We start from the raw sequence: 23,795 nt of genomic DNA on the forward strand, positions 1-23,795 counted from the left end.
AGTTTCTAAGGCAACACCGCATTCACTAGAAGCGCTTTTGTACCGCTTTCAAACATCGAACTCGTGGCTGAGTGGTAGCGCCTCCGTCTCACACTCCGGAGACCCTGGTTCGATTCCCACCCAGCCCATCTTGGAAGTGGGTTTTATTTATGAAGTGCATGCCGGGATTTATCGCTCACGGCCAACGCCTACGACACCGGCTTTTCTGCGACACGAGCTCCTTAACGCTGTCGCGTTAAAATTAACTAGCCGGCGTGAACGATTTAGCAGCAGTCCGCGTGGCAGCAAAACACACGGCGATATGTGCCGCGCGCGCACCGCCCGCACCGCTGGAAAGGAGAAAGCTGCACGCCCAGCAATAAAAAAAGCGCGCGCGCACGTGACGGCGCTCGGCCAATGAGAGGGCCAAACGACGAAGGAGAGTGCCGGAGAGGAGGCGGGCGGCAAACCTCACATGCTGGCGCTACTTTTAGTTTATTGAGGGGTTTTACTACATCGCTGGGCATCAGCGGCCTGTTTTGCCTTGCCATCATCACAGCCGATGTGACACCCGACCTCTAATCAGTCAAGAATACCCAAACAAACTTGATATAACAAAATACTGGCGACCAAATGTCATTTGTGTGCTCTAAGTATTAGACGGTTCAGCTTGGAGCGTATATAACTGCTCGAGAGAGAATTCAGGTAGAACGAAAGGAAGATGGTTTGCACGGTATAAAAAAGAAGAACCGAACAAGGGTAAATAGGGTACGCCTCAGGTCGCAGATGAGCCAACGTTTCGACAAGTGGACTTGTCCTCGTCTGGGCATAGCGATCATCACTGGCAGGGGTTTAAATACGCTTTTGCTTCCGAAGAAGAAAAGCTGGGGAGGGGAAAGTGGGTGCGAAAGAGTGGGGAGGAGAGGATGGGTGAGAAGAAAGTGGGTCATGAAGTGAAAAAAAAAAAGTCTTGAGTATGTACTTATCAGCCATGAAACCAGGGATTCTGTAGCCTGCAAAAGAAGTAAAAGCGGCAGTACCAGGAAAAAAAACTACTATGCGGGTTAGGTGATTAGTCACCATTAAAGACGGTTTGGTGAAGATACACCTTACAAAGGGAGGCTATGCAAAGGGCCCTGATAAGGCATATATCTAGGGGGACAATTCTTAAAAGGAGGGGGTAGGGCGGGGAGTACATAGTCACAGGATAATAACCGCATAGTGAAAAATAATAATAACCTTAAGTGTGTATCTCAACCTGGAACAGGAGATCCTGTGGCCTACAAAAGAAGTAAAAGCGGCAGTACCAGGAAAAAAAAATCATAGTACTGGGTAGATGATTAGGCACCAGTTAGGCGGGTTTGGTGCAGATACACCTTACAAAGGGAGGGTTTGGGAAGGGCTCTGATAAGGCATATATCTAAGGAGGACAATTCTTAAAACTTTCTGCAAAGAGGGGGGGGGGGGGGGGTTACAGTCACAGGATAATAAACGCACAGGGAACCAACACTTACATGAGAAAATATAAACAAAAAAGAGAGAGAAAATAATAATAATGGTAATAATAAAAAAAAATTAAAAAAAAATATGTGAGGACAAATTCAAGCAACAAGTGATAATTAGGAAATGTGTTTAGAGGAACCTGTAGGGTTATGCTATTGGGGAAGGAAATAGGGCGTACGTGCATTGTGAATAAACTGTACAATTAAGGCTATGTGAGATTGTTTTTCCGAATAGTTATGATGGAGAGGGAATATACCTAAGGGATTCTAGCGTTCCCTTAGATATATTTATTCCTGCTGGTTCCAATGTTCTAAATTTATGAATTAGATACGCCTCTCTATATTTTCTGTCCCTTGCAGATTTAAAGCCTGACTGGAGAATATATAATTTAATTTCTTCGAACTTATGGTCTTTCTGATTGAAATGCTGTGAAACTGCTTTCGGGAGGAATTTTTGCCTACGTCTGCCCGATGTCCATTAAGCCGCATGTTCATTGGTTGTCCTGTCTCTCCGATGTACTGTTTATGACAAAAGGAGCATCGAGAGAGAGAGAGAGAGAGAGAGAGAGAGAGAGAGAGAGAGAGAGAGAGAGAGAGAGAGAGAGAGAGCAAATTTTAATTGGTTAACGGAATTGTTGGTGGTTTCCTCAGTCCAGGATACATTGGCTTGGGCCGTCTCCCGGGCCATCGCTCTACCTATACCACAAACTACAGTGTACTGAACCACAGACCTTTGCATCTCGCGAGGAAGGAGGAATATGCCGAAACGCCCTCTCCGGGTTGTTACAAACGGGTTTCGATATCGCTTCCACTGGCTTCCACCGTGTTGCGCCATGCGCGCACAACTGCCCAGCGAGCAATGTGGCGACGCCCAAGGACTCCCTCGTCGAAAATGTGTACACGTCACGTGCTGTACCAGTGGACGGCAGACAAAATGAATACTCACGGTAGAAGTGGCGGTTCGGCTGTGGTCAGAAAGACAAATAGATCAATAAAATCACTCAATCGATCAATAAGCAAATAACTCTTATGCAATCAACAAATTTTAGCTTCGTTTGAGAAAATGACTACTATAGCATCCTTTTTGACTCCCAGTACATGGGTTCCTAGAACAATCCAACACGCGGTAAACTGTCCGTTAAAGCGCCGGCGCAGGAACCATTGCCAGATTACGACGAGAATTGACACAGTGTGATGAAAATATGAAAAGAGTCACCTTCAGCAGCTGGGCCACCTTCAGCCATTGTTGCTATTGTCAATTAAATTCTGCAGTTGCAACGTCTTGGAACGAGCGGCATGACTACCTTGACTTTACGATCGTCTTCATCACAATCGCTTCACTGATGCACAGAAGCGAAACCAAAAGGCAACAAAAAGTTGTTTTATGTACAAAAACAAAATAACTTATATTTAAACAAAAAATAAAATTTGAAATTTTTATGTCGTTTAGTTAAATTGAAAGCTTTGCACAAAACCTGTTTTTACATACAAAGCTACCAACTCGGCTTAATCATCCTATTTGTTTCAAGATGGCTCCTGTGTCGCACGCGTGCCAGGGAGTGTTTGCTACGGTATCGAACGTTTTTCAGTAGTTCGTTGGTGCGCACAGTTACAGCATGAAAGTAAAAGTGTTGTCGCGAAATCCAGACGATTATCTGAGAGAAACAAAACATGACATTCACAAAGGTAAGCCTGTGATGGTGCAACTCAACTGTAGAGCGGGTCACTGCTACCACTGCCATGACTGCGGAAGATGTCGTGTTTGCTTGCAAGTTGGCATCGTGTGCTGTAAACGAGCTAACTTTTTCCATGCACCGAGCAGGACTCCCGGTGCCCTAAAGATTTTTGTCGTGGGTTTCGAGTGGTTCGTGGGATTGCCATCATATTTATGTCAGAAGTCTTGGAACGAGTGGAAAACAGCGCAAACGCAGGAGAAATATGAACGAACTCGTGTGTCTCATTTGATGTTTCTTGCGTGTTTCGCGAGATGTTCATCGGATTTCTCGGACCGCATAAGTTGTACCGGAGAAGCAGTCATGACATGCCTGTGTGACGTTTACTGTTTGTTTCCTTGTGGGCGCCACCACATAATAAAAGGCATGCATGACAGGGCTTCAGCCAATGCGGAGCTGTTCTACTTACTTGTATGTACTATTTATGCAATGCCTCATGACCTAGAGCGTATCGGAATCTTGGAAGAAGGCTAATGTTTTATTAATTCATAAAGGAAGAGAAGACAGAAATAACCCATAAAAGAAGGCGACGTCAAATGCTTGGAAAATCACAGTCTGATCCGTTACCTACCGGGTAACCGCTAGAATCAATGAAACGACCGGGCAGACTTTCGTAAACGCTGTTCGTCAGTAGAATGTACCTCCTATCAACTAGGTGATAGAGGAATGCGCAGGAAATAACCAACGCCTACACGTAGTAGCTTCATTAATTCTGGAAAAAAAAAAAATTCATTTGACTCATTGGAGGCCTCAGCATTAATGTTGGCATTGCAGGCCTAAGGCGCAGATGAGTCAATCATATGCTTGAAGGTAATGGAAGATAGCTGCAGTTGCTGAGCATATCCCATAGTCCATCATAAATAGGGCTGTTAGAAAAGAAGATAAGATCTCCCCAGTGCTCCTCACCACTCGCTTAGAGGAAGTATTCAGAGCCTGGAATAGGAACAGTTAGGTTGATGGAGAATACCTCAGTAATCTGTGATTTGCTGATGACATTGCCTCGCTAACTCAAAGGTCCAATTGCAAAGTGTGATAAATGACCTAAACAAGCAAAGCAGAACAGTAGGTACGAAGGCTAATATGCAGTAAACCAAAGTAATGTTCAACAGCCTCGAAAAGGAGGAGCAGTTTAGGATAGGTAGCAAGACTCTGAAAGTGGTAAGAGAGTATATCTACTTAGGACAGGTAAAGAACCGGACCATAAAAAAATAGAGGGAAGATTGAGTTGGAGCACATTTGGCAGGTAGGTATTGCAAGAACACGAGGTCAGCTTGTCAGTATTGCTGAGGAGAAAAGAAGAATGTAACAGCTGTATCTTACCAGTATTACCTATGGAGAAGAAACGTGGAAGCTACCGAAAAGCGTGTGCTGCAGCTGGCATAAGGCCGGGTTTATTGGAGAGATATGGAAGAGGCCTTCTCTCTCGGTGAATGTAGCCAAGTGATGGTGATATGACTGCTGCTGATGATAATGTGGCAGGAACTTCAAGTGTGTCAGAAGTTGCATGGCATTCTGCACTGATGCCATATCTATTTTAGGATGAATGACATACATATGGCGGAAACCGAAATATGGTCGTCACAAAGGAGAGGACCTGTTCTGAGCTACTTGGAACGGTGATGACCTTGAAGTTACACCCTTTATCAGACCTCAAAACCCCAAAGAGTATTTTGGTTTTGGGCCATGTAATGTAGCTGAGTGTATATTGCCAAGAGCTGAATTATGTTACAATTCAATTCTGAAACCAGTTACAACCCATTTCATTAGTCTCATTGGATTGGTTTGCGACTGACTTTGTGATGGCATCCTTATGAAATTTTGCCTCTGATATTGTTAACACCAGCAGATATTTCCTTTTAGATAGAAACTTCGTTAAAACTAGCCTCTGTGGACTTGCAAGGGAGGCCACAAGAGCTCCACTGCATGGCTTAGATTTAAGGAAACTCATTGCTTACTTTTTTTCCTGGTTCTTTAGAGGGTCCCCTGTGAATTTCTATTTCTACAAGTCAGTGCTATTTAATCTCTTTTTTTTTTTTTCCCTGGTGACAAGATCAGCGTAAAAACTGCTTTTAAGTTTTGATCACACTTTGCTATAGTTTCATTGATTCTTGGCTGCACCTTTGTGAATTTCTCCATTACAGTGCAGCGCAACTTTGACCCCAGTCTGCACCCATTCGAAGTGTGTCGTGAGTACACGAGGGCACTCAATGCAGTTAAGCTGGACAAGATCTTTGCACGGCCTTTCTTGGGCAGCCTGGATGGCCACCGAGATGGGGTGCAGGTGCTGCACAAGCACCCCAGGTCTCTCTCGCACCTGTTCTCAGGTGCCTGCGATGGCGAGGTATGTGTTGCCCTGAACTCTCTCTTTGTAGAAGCAACCTGCCACTATTTTCTCTATTACTATGTTAGGCATGCAGCATGAATAAAAGAGATTTAACCCCATCTTGACCAGATTGACTGCAACATCACGATTTTGGTGATGCTACTGGCTGGAAGGCTTGCTTTGAGGAGCATCAGCCACTTCATTGTTGACTTGTATCTGACTATACCCTCACATTCCCCCATCAAAGCTGCCCTGTCTTAGGTTAATGCAGCAACCCACTGCAACTTTGAAGAAAAGAACTGCTAGGGAACTATTAATTGCCTTTCGTCAGTGTCATCTGTTCTTTTTCTTTAAATAAAAGAAATCAGTGGACCACCATGGTCTTAGTTGCTAGGCAGCGTACGTCTGAAAAGAGAACAATAGGACTTCACCAACTTACGAGACCTCTGAAGTGACACATCACCATAGAAATCTCAGAATTATGATCTGGCTTGCAAGTGGCTGCTGCGTCATATGTTTTTGACGATGAGAATATAGAGAAGATAGAAAAGGGAGTAGCATTTTTACACAGGGCAGCCGTATGATGTGCTGTGCTCTATTGCGTGTCTCGATGCCACTGTAGTGGGCGGCACTTGTTCATTGATTGTTGTTGTGTTAGGGGTCATCGTCACCTGTGGTATTAGGATGTGATCACAAAGGCATGCATACTGCCCTTCTCAATGTGCTTTTTCTATTTTGTTTGTGTTTTCACACTGCTCCATGCAATTGGTGCTTGTGGCTGTGACTTTGAGTATAAAACATGGCTCTAGCAGGAGCTCCTTTATGTCTGTTGCTGCTCTTAGCTGTCCATGCTCGAGTAGGCTGGGCGCATTCAACAAATGTTGATGGGAGCTGGCACTAGGTGTTCTAGGCTGCCTAGCTTGGGACTTGCTGTCCTTGCTCCGAGTGTCGGATGGCTGCTGATGGTTTAAACTCTCCTCTCCTTGTTGTAAATACTAGCATATATATGGCTTGTGCATGTCATCTAGCGTCCAGGTTCCTGGAGGTAGCGTACCAGTCGCCGAAATCCACCTGGCATGTGTGACTTTATTGAGGCACTTGCCTAGATAACACAAGATTACGAAGAGCAATTTGGTTTTGTAGTTGTTGTCGCAGCAATGTGGTTTCGAAAATGTGTGCATTTCAACTAATCTTGATATTCTTCCTGGTATACTGCATGGGTTGGTAGCACTTTTTGGAAAACAGAATTGTTTCGCAAACAGCCAAATCAAATACAAATTGTATTGTGAAAGTAATTAATCAAATATAATTGAATATTTGTGCAATTATTTGCTACTTTGCAAACACAGTGGACTCCTGGTAAGATGAACTTGGCTAAGATAAATAGTTGGATAATATGAGCAGTGCGATAACATTGGCTGATTTCTGGGGGTGTGCAAATATCGAAATTTTTGAATACAAATCAAATACGAATATGAGAAAAAATGCCTTTCGAATACCGAATATCTGATATTAAAAAAGAAATCGAAAATTAAAAAATAGCCAACACAGTGTGCTTTGTTTATTTCAGAATCTACATTACATTTGCAAATAAAATAACTAGAATTGCACGGAAGTGTATGCCATACTGAAGAATCTAGCATAAATTTTATACGGGATTTTGTACACCAGTTTTTTCTACACAGAGGACCTGCGTGAAGCCAGGTGGAGCTGTCATATCGCTGCTGAGTACAGTAAATTCTCGTTAATTCAGCATTCAAGGGACCAGAAAAATTGTCCGAATTGCCTGAAAGCTCGAATTATCGAATAGGCCTGAAAAAACTGGAAAAAACCATTTCGATCGCAGTAATTTTATTTGATAAACCACTGTACGATGGATGCCTGCATTTGAGATGAAATAGAAGTAAGAACGGCATTTTTTTTCATGGTTTCCTCAGCTGCTTTGCTTTGCACGCACCGTCTGGAAGGCCCTCTTCACAAAACGGCCCCGTCACGTTTTGAAGATGCTTCATTGCACAACCCACACAATCAAGCATTGCTGTGAAGCGTGCAATGCGGAGAAACTGCGCTGAATTTGAAAATATTAGGGTGTATTCGATAATTTTAGAATATTCAGGAATTTCAAATATCAGTTTTTTTTTAATACAAATATGAATTCATTCGTATTCGAAATTTTGAATATTCACACGCCTCCATTGATTTCCCATAAGACTCAATGTTAAAAAGCTTGCTAGAGGTGGGCTAACACACTCTTCTTCAGTTAATGCAATTGCACTCACGGGGTATCCGCATGGTACTGTCATGGCTAAAACAGCTGCAGCCGATTTAGTTAAGTTGACCAAATGCAAAGTACATGCGCCAGCACATCCTGTTTTATTTTACTCTCAGTTGGAGGCTATGTTTTCAATGTCACACCTTAGGCATTGGTGAAGTCAGTACTTGGGGGCTCTAGTGGTAGTGCAGTATGAAAGTTTGATACTGATTTAGGCATCTTAAAAGTATAGTGCATAGCGGCATGTTCAGAATACATTGCAGGTGGATGGTAATTGATGGAGACGACAACATGCTGTGCACAATGAGAGAGAGAGCATCAGTTAGACATGAAGGGTGATTGATTGAGGTGATAGCTTAATGCTGTCTTGCATTGCCCAGTGAAGCTGATCTCTTCACATTGCAGTGGAATGAAAACCTAACCTTTGCACAGTTTCTACCATATTGACTTTATTGTCATGACGCTGTGTCACAACATGTGTTATTGCATCGCAGAGATGGCCAAATATTAGCACTACACTGCCTGCATAGTACAGAAAGGTATGGGATGTGTCTACTCATGGACTGGGTAACAGTGTTGTAGCAGGAACAATAAGATAGTAGAGAGACTCACAGCTACGCTTCCTTGACACCTTTAAAGTGCTAGAAGCAGGATTGTGCTTAGTGGGGCAAAATCTTTATTAAAGGTTATTCTCTGTCTAAAGGCCATTAAATGATGCATATGCGGCTTGTTTGGTGGAAAAGGAATTGCAGTCGCTGTAACCCAAATTGAGAGGAACGGAACCGGCGGAAATATGCACCGGTTTTTGTATAAAACTTCTGACGTAACAATTCTTTCTGCAACTTTCAGGGTGGTATCTGAACATTTCACTTCCCACTTAGCATCTATCTGCTGTACTTCCAGACAACTTTTTCTGGCTCTGCAGCCAAGGCTATGGGGTAGAGCTTCCGTTACGTTGTTACTACACCATGTTGTTCTGGCATATCTGGCCTCAGTTGCGGTTTCCGTCACGTTGTTACTACACCCTGTTGTTTTGGCATATCTGGCCTCAGTTGCGGTTTTCAGTTTAAGTTCTACTGTTGCTTGAAATTAGTTTTCAAGCTGCCGACACAGAAGTGGCTTTGTTTAGGCTACTTAAGACCTAAGTGAATGCAAATTTGCAGTTAATAAGTATCACGCGCTTCGTACATTGCCAAAACAAGCCCATTGCAAAAGCATACAGAAACCAGTGAGTAGACGCAGCGGATACTCTTTGCGAGAGTCCCAACAGATGGCGCAGCTGTCCTGTTTGCTCCATGCTATACTGATTTGAAATTGCACTGCACTAATGTTGTGCTGGCTTGTGTTGTAGTACAATCATGATGTAATAATAATGTGAATATTTCCATAATGTTATAATATTCCAGAGCGCGATCTGCGAAAATTATAAAGGGACTATATTCTGCTACGCAGTGAGCAGGTGCGTTTCGACACTGTAGCTTTGGCTGCATAGCCATAAAAAGTTGTCTGGGAGTGTAGTGATGTTGGAGGCTAGCCTGCCATAAGGATTTGAGCCAACTAGTGCATGCTATGCTATGTATCTTATATATAAAGGGCAGGTGTTCTGCCTTCCTTTTCCCAAAGACCGGCTTAAACAAGAAATTCAAAAGTATTCATGGAAGGAAAAAGTGGTGTCAAAGGTACTATCATGTCTACTCTTAGGGCGAAGCTTGAGCGCCCTCGTAAATTTTGTATTGATATGCTGACGTATCTTTTATAGGGGCAAGTCTGTTTCAAGACCAGCTTCCATTAAGACGAACAGGTTTTCTAGTCTGTAGCAGTGCATCTTAAAGGGAATATGCTCATTCATACAAAGCGAATATATTGCAGAACAGCAATGTACAAGGAGTGGCGATTTGCTCTGTTGAGCCCCTTTCTACCCATCTACACAGTCACAAATGCGGTATACTCTCTACATAACCACACATACAGTGTACACTACTGTGGTCAGATGCAATTAAAAGAAAGGGTGGCAGAGGCCCCTCAAAGGAAGCCTTTCAGCCAGTGGCATGGTAAAATTTTCCAGCTTCGCTAATATTACCGCCTTTATCATATTGGAATTTCAGAAATGTATCGAAGATACAGTATCAAGTATCTATATCGGAAATTGGTTTCGGTTTGGTATCTTGTATCGGAAATACAATTTTCAAGGTATCGAGTATCGTATCGAATATACTTTTTTGAAGTATATTACCCAGCCCTGCATCAAACTGTAGTATCGGGTTCACGAAACATCTAGCATGCATTCCTGCATTGGATCGAATGAAAGGGGTTCTGGCACCATCAGTGGATTCTCACTAGAGCTCATTGAAGAGGACATGGATGCTCGGAAGAACCAGAGGTTGAATTTGATAGATGGGGGGAGTCCTGCACAAAGATAGGATCATCCACTGGGCTCTGTTGGCTTCACCCCATGCACACTCTCTTCAACAGGTGAAGGTGTGGAACCTGACGGAGCGAAAGTGCATCCGGACATTGCAGGCACACCAGGGCATGGTGCGAGGAATTGCCTTTCCGGGCGATGGCCAGCGGTTTCTCACGGTAAGGTGGTACTGCAATGCTTGGATTACGAGATGACCAAATTGTCAAATGCTATTTCTAGTCTAACCAGTCAGTGGCAGTTTTGTCTTCGGTGACGAGAAACTGCTTAAAAAATTAAATGGGATTGCAACTGGGTCAGCTTAGAGCAACATTTTGTAGTTCTGTCCAACTTTATGCAATGGATTTTATGCTCTGTAATACGTTCCCACGGGAGACAGCAGTTAGGCATGGTCATCATTCTTGCAGAACTACAGCAAAAGCTTTGGGAATTCACTTGGTGATGCTACCGATTCTAATTCCATGAACATGAAATCAATTCAGCAAGACAGGAAGGGTGTTGTTTTTGTCCTGAGATGGGAAAAGGGAACATTTTAAATTTAGCAAAGAGGGCACTGTAATGTCATGTCAAATGTGTTGTCTAAATTTACACAGGTTTTTCATCTTGAAGTCAAATTCCAATTGTGCATGCTGTTCTAAAAAATTAGCCAGGTGACAAATCCTTTGTGGGGTTGTCTGTAGAAAACAGATTACTGAAGTCGGGAATATGACGTAATCCCATCTGGCAAAGGGGATACGTGTGAAAAAACAGTGACATGAACCAGTACGAAAGATCTTTATTTGATGTTTCAGTTCCCAGAACAGGGACCTTGTTTACAGTCAAAACATACCAGAAGGTTTTTCTTTAATTAAGATAAAATAATCGGCACAAGAAGCATGCAGTTGGGTTAGGATTACCCTCGTTACGTTTGAGCTTGTGTGATGTCTGTATTACAAGAGATTCGAGATTAAGTTGTGGTGTTTTTTTGTGTGTATGTTTTTATGTCCCACTGGCTGCATGCTTAGTGAGAGCGTTATTGCAAGTGTTTTCATTTTTCACGTCAGGAGCTTGTTGTAAGCGCTTATAACTTCCTGTGCTGATGTAGACATCATTACAATCTGCTCAAGGCATAGCGTAGATGACTCCTGGGGCTCTCTGTCAGCTCAGGCTGATTGATGTGCTAAGTTTAGCTTTACCATTTTTTTTTTTTTTTTTTTTTTCACTTTTTGAACAGTTCCCACTACTATGTGATGTTGGTTGCACGTGGTACGATAAAACGCGATTGAAGGCATAAGTGTGGGAGGTCATTGTGACATGGGTGGCCGAAAGCTTCCCTCCCTATATGTGGGACACACAGATACAAGGGTTGTACTAAACTAAATGAAATTGGGCAACTGCATTTGTGGACCTGCTGTCATGTTTGGCAGGGCGCAAGGTTGTGGTGGCCACCTTTCTGGGCAGAGGTGCAAAAATGCCCTTTTATACAAGGTGCGCACAAAAAAGGCCTGGATATTCAATTTAGCTCAGGTCCTTCCTTTGCGGCTTCTTCTATTCTGTTATTTTTTTGTTAATGGGTTTTCCTCCTTGCCTGCTGCTTCCAGGTGGGGGATGACAAGAACATCAAGACGTGGCACACGGAGTCGCCGTCACGGGGTGAACCAGACGAGCCAGTCCATACCATCATCACACGGGTGAGGAAACACAATGTTCGTATGGTATCAGACGTGCAGATGTGGTGCGGTGTAGACAGACGGGTGGCAGGGGCTTAGTCTACCAGCTGCATGCGTGCTGCGTGTACTATTCCAAGTAAGTTCCACACATCTTGCTAATACCTTAATTTAGGTTTCAGTGCATTTAGTTAACAAAAAAAATTAAACTAACGACCGTGGATACTTTTTTGCTGCTGCACAGTGGTGTGCCTTATGCAATGCTTTCTTCATGTTGGTGTAGCTGGTGGCATTTGTGGAAATCTCTTGCGATGAGACATTCCTGGAAAATTTTTAATTGTAATTTCAGGTTGGACTTCACTTTAAACCGAAAAAAAAAAAAAAAAACTAATAATATGTTAAAGCCAAGTTTCTAAATAAGGTTTTAACTGAAAAAAGTTTGTATGCTTGACATGTTGAGCATAGTGAGGGCAACAGTTAAAGGGGCCCTGAAAGAAACGTCAGTAGTGCCGATATATATTGACTTGCCTATTATCCTCCCAAATGATTTTGATCTAGCATATGTAGCGCCAGAGATAGATGGTCTTTGCATTTTCCCTCTCGTTCATGCTCTGGGCTTTGCGAGAGAAAACATACGGATTACAGCTGGTAACCACGCTCTGCCCACAGATGCATCACCAGCCAACCCAGCTCAGTTGTTTTACTTTTAAAATCTTTTTACTCTTTGGCTCATGTCATGGCTGTACAGCAAAGGAGAGTATGCAAAGAGTGATGCATCGCAGTCTTGTTCCAGGCCGGACAAGCACCCCACATTCTTTGTTGCAGCACTCAGCTACAACAATGATAGCACTCAGCTGCTGACATCGCGTGCACAAGACAGTGTCGTATGTGGGGATTCAGGCGCAGACCTGTTGCTGCGGGTTGCCGCAAGGTGTGAAAGCAGGGATTTTGAAAAATGTTTTGTAAATTATCAGATTGCTTCAGGGGTGTTGTGATGCCCGGTGGGACCAGGGTGGAACCTAGTACCTCCTGAATGTGAGGCGCATGCTTTATCACAAGGCCACCGCTTTTCAGTCTTTTCTTGAAATTAGTAATACATACCTGCCTGTAAAAAGTGGAATTGCGTCCTGAAGTGAACACTGAAAAAAAGTCTTGAAGTATGTGGTAGATAAAAATGAGAAAGTCCAGGTCCTAGTTGTTATCAAAAAAACATTTTTTTATTTTGATTTTTATTGTTTAAAGTTGGCAGCTTGGCTCAAAATAAGTCTTAAGTAATGGAAATTGATAATATGTTGTGATGCAACAGGAAACTAATAACTTCACTGTGTGGAAGAGAAAGCGTGTTTCGACTCCAATGCTGCCAGAAAAAGCTGTTATGGAATATAGTTTATCACAGGGGATGTGCGCATGCATGCGAGAGAGAGCGGTTGGTCATCATTCCAATCTTCTCACAGCTCAAAAGGCTAGGGATTGCCACAAAGCGATGAAGTGTGTTGCTTATGCTATCGCTCGAGGCTGACCGCTGTCATTGTTTTTGTTTTGAGATAGAAAAAAAGAAGGTGCATTAAACGTGAGCTCATAACTCATGTGCTCCGGGCTTCTTTTGTTTGGCAGGGTGTTCTGACGGGCATCTCACACCACCGTCGGGAAGCTCTCTTTGCCACCTGTGGTGAGAACGTTCACCTGTGGGAACACTCACGCTCCGAGCCCCTGCGAACGCTCAACTGGGGTGTGGATACTGTCTATGCTGTCCGTTTCAACCCTATTGAGGTGAGTGCTAGCTGCCCTGCTCTCACTGATGTGCGGCCTTTGAAAATTGTGTTTGGCAGTAGAGTTCTTGAATGCTTCTACTTGCCACGAAGCTCCCACTAGATTTTTATATAGGGTCATCGCCGACCACTGGAAGTGCCAACATTTGCAAGGGTACAGTTAAACCTCGGTATAACGAACTTCAGTATAACGAAATCCTCAATATAACAAAGTTACAAAGAACACATCACATAATGCCCATTGGAAACCATGCATATTTTACCTCGATATGACGAAGCAAATGTTTCTGTAATTTCATTACAACGAAATCTTCAGACAAATAAATTTTACCCAAAAGGACAAACATTTCGTAGAGTAGATGACAGCCAAAGGGAAAGCATTGCCAGTGCGCGAGGCTTGGATAACTCACGCGGACAGGCCTCCCGGGAAGCGCAACATTCGCTCCCTACAAGCAAGAGATAAGCGATAAGTCGCTAGAGTATCCACGCCCTCGCCTCCCGCTTTTTTTTTTTCTTCTCTTCCTCTGTCTTTTTGCTTGGTTACAAATGGGGGAGAGCGGCAGCTCCGTAACCCCAGCCCCCTAATTCCTGCTCTGCTCACCCTTTTGCTACGATCCAGAGAAACTCTTCCCCGTGCCTGCGAAGGCTGATGCGTTAGCGTGCACGCCCCCATCTGTCATTCCTTTCTCGCACGGCTCTCGCGCGGCCGCCGCTTCCGCAGGCGTTGTTCGTGCGCTGCTTGCCGCTCAGTGTGCTGATTCCGACTCTCCTTCGCTTTGGTTTCCCGGGTGCGTTGCCGTAGCAGCTGTTTGTACGCTGCTTTCTGCTCTATTGGTCGATTCTCTTTGTTTTGTCACTGCTTGGGACAGCGTCACTGCCTGGGTCCTTCCCAGGAGGACCCAGGCAGTGATACTGACGCCGAAGACGGCGAAGCCCTAAGTAACCACGAAGTGCTTGCCGCAATAAGCGTGCTGCGGCGCTACGCAAGTTTAACAGGACAGCAAGAAGCGATGCAATCCCTGTGGGCCTAAAAACGCAGGGTGAGGCCATCTCTGATAGCTAAGCAGATGCAAAAGAAGGTTACGGATTACTTTCAGAGGAAATAAAAATGAAGTCCTTATTATTTGGCAAGTGCTTAGGTAATGTTTCCGCATGCTAGGCATGGAATTTTATTATAACAAAGTAAACTGCTGATTTTTACGACTTCGTTATATCGAGGTTTAACTGTACATCAAATCACCAAAAACACTTGTGCCATCATCATATTCTGGGCATCTACAGTATTGAATCTAAAGATTAAAAAATTTCTGCTGTTGTCTTATTAGCTTACATCAAGATTATGTCTGCCATTTATATCTCAAATAGAATTTGCACCTCCCCTTAAGAAAAACGAGAGCAGTGCTAATGATGATGTGCATATGGGTGTCTTACTGGAAGCAAGCGTTTGCAGAAAAATAACTGTGTTGCATTTGAAGAGCTCAAAATTGCCATTAATTTATTCCATTAATCGTGATGCAAGGCCTTATGCTTGTCTCCTGCTCTACACTTGGTAATCCACTTAATGCACTTCATAATGCACTTGGCATAAGAGTAGGTTCTTTTGTCCCTGGCTTATCTTCAGTAACGCACCATCCGTTCACAAGAACCCTCCATGCGACAGCTAATTACATCAGACCGTTTTCTTGCTGCGAGGAGTTGGGACCAGTTGTATGCGGATTTTAACTGAGGAAACGCGCTTCTTTGCTCTGTATTAGATGCTTGTATGGGGGACATTAGCCTAAGGTGTCCTCTGAGAAATTTCGGCACTGGTAACTTTCCCGTATGCTAGTAAACTTGCAAGCCTTTGACGTTCAATACCAGACGGGATAAGGCAGATCACGCTTTGATGGTCAAACTTTTGTGCCATATTGCATAGCTAGAATTAGGAGGTGTTCAGTGCTTGTGCAGGTAATTGCCACATGTGCATTTGCACATAAAGACATGAAGCATATTTCCATTACGCGGTGCAAGGGAACAGTTGGCGTGCCAAAGTGTGGCCTGTGTCAGTATTTCTGCAGCAGTATACAATTTGTTGATGCACCCTGTTGTGTGGCGAGTCTGATGTGCTGGACGCTGTTTCGCTCACTTGCAGATGAATGTGATGGCGAGTGCTTCGAGTGACCGGAGTGTGGTGCTATATGACTCGCGGGAGTCGCAGCCAATAAGGCGTGTTATTCTCGAGATGCGTTCCAATGCCATCTGTTGGAACCCCATGGAGGCTTTTGTCTTCACACTTGCCAACGAAGATTACAAGTGAGTGTTTTGCATGCTGAGGGGGAAGTGAACAAAGGTGTCTTGCATCTCTGTGTTCTTTGTTTTTGTTTTTTTATTATTTTCTTTTTTCTCCTTTTGCCTCTCCTTTCTTCTTTGCCTCGTAGCCTTAGTGCAGTAACTGCGAGGTCTGTTGCCTAGGCAAATTTTAGCTTTTTGCTATTTCTTTTGCTGTGATTATTATTTTTTGTGTTTGCTTTCGCTAGCAGATATTTGATGTTTGCATACCCTTACTCTTAGTCTGCATTTCAGCCGAAGAAGTTTCTCTACAAATTCTGTGTGTACTCTGGTGGGTTCTTGTTCATTTGAATGTGTGTCCAACTTGAATTCAGACTTCGATCTACGCCTTTTTTTCATGCACACCTAAAAAGGCTTCCGTCAATGATAGCTGCACATGACTTAAATCAGTTTTCGGTTCTGCTTAAATCAATTTTGTGTTCCGCCGCGGTGGTGTAATGGTTAGGGCGTTCGACTTCTGTACCCAAGGATGCGGGATTGAATCCTGGCCACAGCGGCTGGTTTTTAATAGAGGCGAAAAGCAAGGCGCCTGTGTGCTATACTATGTCAGTGCTTGCTAAAGAACCTCCAGTGGTCTCAATTTTCAGAGCGTTTATTTTTGCTCTGTTTGAGGTGGTGCGTATTTTTCTTCTCCTCTAGCTTGTACACATTTGATATGCGAAACCTGAAGTCAGCCTTGTGTGTCCACATGGATCACGTCTCGGCCGGTGAGTAGCATGGCTGCCCATTCATTTTGAATACTATGTGACTCCTATGACACATCTGGCAAGCGTAGTGACTGGCCAATGCCAAGAGAAGAATTTTGCATATATAAATGTTCTCAGCCTAGGTGAACCACATGCCTTCTAGTACAATGAAGAAAGGAAACTTGTAGCATGCATCACAAGGCACAAGCCGGGGTAACTCTTTGTTGAGGCTGTTCTCTTCGATAACATTTGCCTTGCTGCTTACCTAGGGGATCAGTGCAGAGTGGCGATTTGCAGGCTACCTGTTTGATTGCCTTGTTCCTTTTTGTCTTGGTGGCAGTGATGGACGTTGATTACTCTCCAACTGGGAAGGAGTTTGTGTCAGGCAGCTACGACAAGACGGTACGCATCTTCAGTACAGACTATGGCCGCAGCAGGTACGATCATTGTCAGTATGTCTTCACTTCCTAATCCTGCCACTTTGAGGTTATGTGCCTAGAGAGGGCTGGATTAAAAGGAAACCAGCAGATTAGAAAAATTATATGCGCCATGTATGGGGTGACTTGCGAAGGAAATGGCAGGAAAAGAAGGCTTAGCATGAGAAAAGCATGTACACAAGATGAACACGTGACGAGCGCTATGAACGCTGGCTGAACACAGGATAGCGCTCGTCTTGTATTCGTCTCTTCCCCGTTTTTCTCGCACTGAGACTTCTCCTTTCCAAGTTATGTGACACCAACTACTAGCCCAAGCTTCCACTTCGCTCAAGGAAATGACAAAGACACTTGACTTTGCCGGTGTTAATAAAGCTAGCATGTCATGAACTGTGTGCAAACAAATCACCAAATAGTATGCAAGGTATATGTAATGTTGACTTACTGTTGAACCCTGTATGACATGCACTGAGAGCTCTGTGTGTAATTGCTCCAATTGTTTAAATTTGATGTAAGGAGTATCTGTTTCACTTTTTACTGTTTACTTCAGTGCAGTAAGGGGTGTGAACAATGGCATATTTTGTGGGGAGCACTGGTAATATTGGCACTATAGTTTTCTTCCTCTTGTATTTATAGCCTCACGTGGCACCTTCACTTGTACTGTGAAAAACTGCGCCGAACTTAACACACCACAAGAAAGAAGGCGAGACATTAGGTTTTTAGATTCTGTTATCCATTAACCAAGTTTGCGTTTTTTGCGTTCTCGATGATCGTTTGACGATTTCCCCTATCTTTCTCCCCATCCTTCTTTCCTTTTGGAAACTTCGCCTATATAAGATCACTTGTGGGTTTCAATAAATTCAGTTGTGAGTAGCGCCTTTGTCTCGTCTTCTTTCTTGTGGTGTGTTAAGTTCGGCGCAGTTTTTCACAGTACAAGTATGAACCAACTAGCCCAAGAAACGGTATTAATGAAGGCACCTTCACTGTAGCTTCTGTTAGTAATGAGTGGCTCTCTCCATTTTTTTACTGCTTTATTAGCATTGCCTCTATTTGGTGCAAATGCACGTTGCATTTGTGTCCATGCATACTAGTCACTTAGACACCCTTCAGTGCTCCTTTTATCCAGCAGCTTTGAAGGTTTACCACTGCAGTGAGATTTTCTGCTCCGACATCCTTCAGAGGCAGCTTTAGAATAGAATAGAATAGAGCAGAATAGCAGGCAGTTCCTTATGCTGCCCTCATTTTTTGCTTGGCTGTTTCAGGGAGGTGTACCACACGAAGAGGATGCAGCGCCTCTCCTGCGTCCTGTGGTCTCTCGACAACCGGTACATTGTGTCCGGCTCCAACGAGATGAACATCCGCCTCTGGAAAGCCTATGCCTCTCAGAAGCTGGGAGTGGTGCGTCCCATTTCTTGCTCAGCATGCATGTGCTTCTGTCCTGCAGGCCCCCCTTGCACAATAGGCTGGAGTAGCGTAGAGAGAAATTATAGCGTCATGCAAAAGTCAGTCTCTTTGTGTTTCGCACAGCGATGCTGCAGCACTTTCATCGCAGCAGTGCAGTGAGGAAGACGAGGACGTAGATACGAGTGCAAAATGCTAAAACTGTGCGAACGAGGTATCACCGTCAAGCAGAGCCCTGAAGATGTGGCCAAGCGACAAGTACAATTGAAAAGAAAGCATGAGAGGCAGAAGATGGTATCAGCTGCTGAAACATCAGAAGAACAGGCTGCGAGGCCAGCTTTCGCTCGATCATTGGTTCAACCGTGCTTAAACCTGCCAGACTTTTTTTGCTCCTGTCAGCTTCTGCACGGAGAATGACAAATTGTGAGCTTGGTTTCTTTGCCACATCTCAGCATTCAGCTTCCTGTTGCAGTCTGCAGTCATTTATTGCTTTATTGCTGTCGTGGAGAGGCACAGTGCAATGGAAAAACACGGACACAAGAAGCAAAGAAAAACATGACTAACGCAGTGTCTTGCGTGTCTTGTGTCTTTTGTTTCCATTGCACTGCTCCTCTCCATGATCCCTCACCGACTTACCCACAGGAAGGTGTTAATTGATAGCTGCTCTGAATCTAACTGCTTCACCGTTTTTTCATCTTTGCTGAGAATATGTGCATTTCTCATCAGCCTGCATGAGCCATACTGGCGAGGCACACTCTAATGCCTTGCATCAAAATGGCAGCTATTGCAGGCTTCACACTTCAGGAAACTCCATACCATGCAGTCTAGTGTTTCCCCTCATTTTAACTAATTCTGATATGTTGTCAGCACAGCAGAACAACATTTCTTGATTGTTCCTTGTCATTAAAGAATTTGAGGCTTTCTCAGCCTATTGCCACTGGTGGCAGCAGAGCTAGCGCTCATGATGTAGTGCCTGCTACTGTGGTTTGCTTTAGGATACATATAACAGAGCGCATTTTGCACTGTGTAGACAGGACTGTTGCAGGAATGAGGTCTCTCTTCCTCCCCTCAAAAACCTTGTTCTCCCCTACAGTGTCCGAATATTAGTGCACTTGAGTGCCCACATGCTACCCGCCTCATGTGGAAGCCTATGCTCTCTGTTGCGGCTTCAGATGATGCTCGCAACAGTAATGGTTGCACTGAAACTTGCAGCCCTGTAACTTACTGGTTATTTTGCGAGCCTTTCAGTTTTCTTGAGTACTGCAGATTCTGTGAGCTTTCTCGGGGAGGGTGAGATGACTGAGCCGCTTGCAATAAGGCTGCTCTGCCTTTTCACAAAATTTTATCCGAATTTGCAGTGTGAAAAACTATTCTTTAGAATTAGCAATAAGGCTGCTCTGCCTTTTCACAAAATTTTATCTGAATTATTGCAGTGTGAAAAACTATTCTGTAGAATTAGGCTTAAATTTGCAGGTCGTTTCATCAAGATCATCAGAAAGCACAAAGCATGCAATTTTAATAGCATAGCAGTCACTGAGCACAGCTGTTAAAGCAATTGTATTAATCTTGGTAGTGTAGCGCAAAAAAAAAAATTCATCACTTCATGTCCGCTGTTGCAAAACAACTCTTTTTGAAGGCCAAAAACAAAATAAGTGGTAAAGGGTAGCTTGACGCATGACCGAATCACAAGCCAAATTTGAAAACGGTATGGCTTGTTCTCAAATGCGAGAAATGGGTTCCTTTTAATTTTCCACCTACACCACCATGTTTTATAGTAGTATGGCACAAGAAATCTGAAAAGGCAAGCCTTTACTTTGATATCTAACATCCTTGGATTTCCTTGCATCAGTTAAAAGTCGAGCATGCAGCAGCAAATATTGCTCAAAGGCGGTCCTTTAGCCAGTGTCATTGGTTCTCAATGATGGTCCCCCTCCAAAGGGGGGGGACACTAGCCTTTGTCCATGTTTGCCTAGGCTGGGCAGTTTCTTTCTGGCGACTGAATACCAGCTGACAATACAGTGCTCTTTATTGCCTGCTGCAATGAGAGAGGTCAACAATTCCTGTGCCTCAGTTGCAGGGAGGTTCATCTCTGCTAATGCATTGGCCCTCCTTTCAGTTTTGCCACTGCATCCTTGACTTGTAACTGAGTATAGTGCAAGTGAACGAGGTCCACTTTTTTTTTTTTTTCAAATTACAAGGGCACAAATAGAAATAGCTATTTGCACATTACCAAAAGTAACACATACCAGTCATTGCTTTTCTTTTTTCGAGCACCGTTTATTCAAAATTTATTAAATTGACAACAAACACAGCTTGCATGTCTGCCAGACTTATGTTACTTTCCCATCATTTCTTCTTTTAACAGTTCCATGCTTGCAGGACCTATGTTACTTTTCCATAGTGTGGTACCTACCTTAGGATGTCTTTTGCATCTGTTCGAATGGCTCAAACACGCTTTACTCTCCAGAGTCACCTATGCCCCCTAGGTTATGTGAACAGGCAGAGCCGTGCATCACTGCTGCGCTCCCTGTATGATACCAACGAGCATGGGCCAAGCTTTTGTGGCAGCAAATGGGTGCCAAGCATGTGTGTGCTAGGGCTATGGTGCGTCCTTCTCTCCGGCAGCTGAGCCACCGGGAGCAGATGGCCTTCCAGTACCAGGACAAGCTGAAGGAGCGCTTCCAGCAGCATCCACAGGTGCGCCGCATTGCCCGCCACCGGCACGTGCCCAAGCACATCTACAACGCCCAGAAGGAGAAGCACGCCATGCTCATGGCCCGGAAGCGAAAGTATGCACGCCTCCTTCTCCTCCTCCTCTCGAATCCAACCGTGGCATGTCTGGGCAAATTGCCCACAAACCGAAACAGCACAGAGGCATCCACTCCACGTCCTTAGCTGTCGCATTTGGAGGACTTAGCTAACTTCTGCCTTGCCCCGGTGGCACTGTGGATAGGCTGCTTGACTGCTAACTCAGGTTCAATCCTGGTTGAGATGGCCATGTACTGTGCGATGTGGGTGCCCATCAATGGTCTATTCGATCTGCTAGGTTCAAAACTGACCATGCTTCAGAACTAAACTGCTTCTGGTCCACACAAAGCTCAAGACTATGCAGACCAGACGCAGAATCATGAGCAAAACGCAGACAGGCAGATCCAGGCTGAACATATATATACCCACTTTGTGATCAACCGGCTGGAATTTTCTGTTGCTGTGCCGCCACTCGTTGCAGACCATTCTACGCGCGCCAAAGTGCAGACACCCAGAAACTAAAGGATTGTGAATATGAGAGTTTGCAACGACGCCGTGCATGCCATAAGTGTCTTTGAACTGTTGAAATATTTATTTATTCACTAAACATTAAAGCTAGCCTTAGTTTGAAAAATAGAGCAGCTGAGGAGAGTCCTGATCTGCACTGTGACTAAGCATTTTTGCACAGTTCGACTAGTGGGTGGAGCTGTCCTGGAAACTAGAATAGCAGACACAGGTTCAGTGCAGTTCCAAGCACTCAGGAATAGTAGAAGAGACCATAAAGAACACCATGCGGTCAAGGTTATTGGACCCTCCACTACAGTAGAACCTTGCTTAAGTAAACTTGGATGCAGGAAAGTGAAACTGAAGTCCCAGTTCGTCTTCCACAGACTGTACATTTTTTCCCCATTATAGTGAAGATATTTTTGATAAAAATCAGTTGAAGTGCGTCTGACCGCAGCGATGTACTTCTCACGAAATGGCATCTCCGCATGCCTGCTACCTAGGATCGTGAAACAAACGTTGCTTCTTGGAAAAAAAGTTTTAAGTGGCTTCACCTCCAAGCTCACCAGCTCTGAGGAGAAGCCAGCTTTACGCGGTCACTGACACCCATTGATTTTATTTTGTCACCTAAACAACTCTTAGGAACCACCGTCCTCAATCACCTACGACATACAGTTAGCTTTAATTTGTAGTTGACTGCCTGCTTATTGTGAACAAGGTAGTGCTACCGTTAAAATTGCACCTCAGATAAAACTGGCTGTGACCGCACCATGTGAAAGCAGTGTAAATGTGTTCCCACTGTAAAAGAGCATGCTCTTCTTGCCAGTGCAGAGATCAAGAGGCTGCAAGGCCAGTCTTTGCCTGTGAATATTCAACATAAGCATGGTGGGTTCGAGATGAGGCAGCATTGGGAGCAAAACTACAGCATACAAATGGTTGAAATTTTGAGTATTGGCCACATGGCATGTGTGGATTCATTGTTGCATCTCTGCACAAGTTTTTGGAGACGAGAAAGCCATGATGAATTCTATTGCATTCCCAAACAGTAGTGAGGAGCAAGATGAAGATGCTGAAGAGCTTGGAAAGTACTTTAAGGGTGTGCATAATAGATTTTTTCTTCAAAAAATAAGTGCCACTTTTTTCCTCAGGCTTCTTACTAGGAATTTCAGCTACAACAATCTTTACAAGTAGGCTCAGCTTTTCTCTCCCCTCCAAAAAGAATATTCCGAGATTTTTTCTGAGCCTACAAAGGCTTTCGCCTTAAATATATATATATTGCAGTGACTGATACAGGGATGAAGGACCAACTAACCTTCTGTGTTTTGTTCGGCTTTCTTGCACATGTGAACTGCTGTAAAGCTCTGAAGAGGTTAAGTTAGTGTCATTAGTTTGGCAGACTTTAGTGACTTCTCTCTCCCACATTGCAGGGAAGCCAACCGCCGGGCCCACAGTCGTCCTGGCACCGTCCAAGTCAAGCCAGAGCGGATCAAGCACATTGTCGCCGAGGAGCAGTGAGGAAAATAAAGACTTATGGGGGCTCACAGGCAGCATTAACTTGTTCCTTCTTTATTCCAACACTCTGCTCTTCACAGCCAGTCATGTGGGCAGTCAAAAGACAATCTTGTCTAGCAAGGGCGAAACAATGCTGACAGCCACCGGGTAACGAAGCGGGACAAAAAGAGATTGGGGGGCAAAGTAAAAACTTTGGGGCTCGTCAACCAGATCTATGTACAAGGAGTCACAGGAGAGTTGGGGTGACGTGCCTCCCTCACAGGCTTGTGTGACGAGCGCTGAAAGACACTGTATGAACTCCTTCACGCAAAATGAGCGGCTGTGAAACAAGTGTGCGTGCTTTGCTTCTGTCCTCTAGCAATGTGGTGCTTTCTTTAAATTAGCAGCAGGCGACTCCTCTCAGTACACCCTGACAGCGGGTGGGACCATCTTGCACTCCTTCTGGTCCAGGGTCTCGTCGATGACTGGCCGGTAGCTTAGTGTGACCTGCACGGGCGGAGCACGCACACACATCAGCTTTGTGACAGATCTTCCAACAA

The 23,795-nt window shown here is 44.2% G+C and overlaps 3 protein-coding genes across 5 annotated transcripts in view; 1 reads left to right on the top strand and 2 right to left on the bottom strand.

Moving 5' to 3' along the window:
• Positions 1–2,814, bottom strand: part of LOC146192632 (uncharacterized) — a 61,044-nt gene extending 58,230 nt beyond the window's left edge. Inside the window, exons 1-2 of one of the 2 annotated variants that reach the window (XM_084600062.1) lie at positions 2,698–2,808; positions 2,428–2,446 (exon numbers count right to left, since the gene is read on the bottom strand). In XM_084600062.1, coding sequence (XP_084456188.1) covers positions 2,428–2,446; positions 2,698–2,725 — 47 coding nt within the window. In that variant the 5' untranslated portion in view covers positions 2,726–2,808. Of the gene's footprint in view, positions 1–2,427; positions 2,447–2,697 lie in introns of both variants that reach the window. The other variant, XM_084600063.1, reaches the window with a different exon arrangement.
• Positions 2,815–3,000: 186 nt separating this feature from the next.
• LOC146192633 (DDB1- and CUL4-associated factor 13) lies at positions 3,001–23,298 on the top strand. The gene is made up of 11 exons (XM_084602532.1): positions 3,001–3,167; positions 5,356–5,555; positions 10,282–10,389; positions 11,809–11,898; positions 13,489–13,644; positions 15,775–15,935; positions 16,611–16,678; positions 16,998–17,094; positions 18,354–18,489; positions 21,118–21,281; positions 23,172–23,298. Exons 1-11 carry the CDS (start codon positions 3,098–3,100, stop codon positions 23,257–23,259), a joined length of 1,338 nt encoding a protein of 445 aa, XP_084458658.1. The 5' UTR covers positions 3,001–3,097; the 3' UTR covers positions 23,260–23,298.
• SdhA (succinate dehydrogenase, subunit A (flavoprotein)) overlaps positions 23,295–23,795 on the bottom strand; it is a 51,280-nt gene continuing 50,779 nt past the window's right edge. For both annotated transcript variants that reach the window (XM_084602531.1, XM_084602530.1), the window contains one exon: positions 23,295–23,742. In XM_084602531.1, the coding sequence (XP_084458657.1) occupies positions 23,656–23,742 (87 nt within the window). In that variant the 3' untranslated portion in view covers positions 23,295–23,655. The remainder of the gene's footprint in view (positions 23,743–23,795) is intronic.

The sequence above is a fragment of the Amblyomma maculatum genome, chromosome 4 (assembly GCF_055883805.1).
Source record: "Amblyomma maculatum isolate TAMU_Amacu chromosome 4, ASM5588380v1, whole genome shotgun sequence".
Lineage (NCBI taxonomy): Eukaryota > Metazoa > Arthropoda > Arachnida > Ixodida > Ixodidae > Amblyomma > Amblyomma maculatum.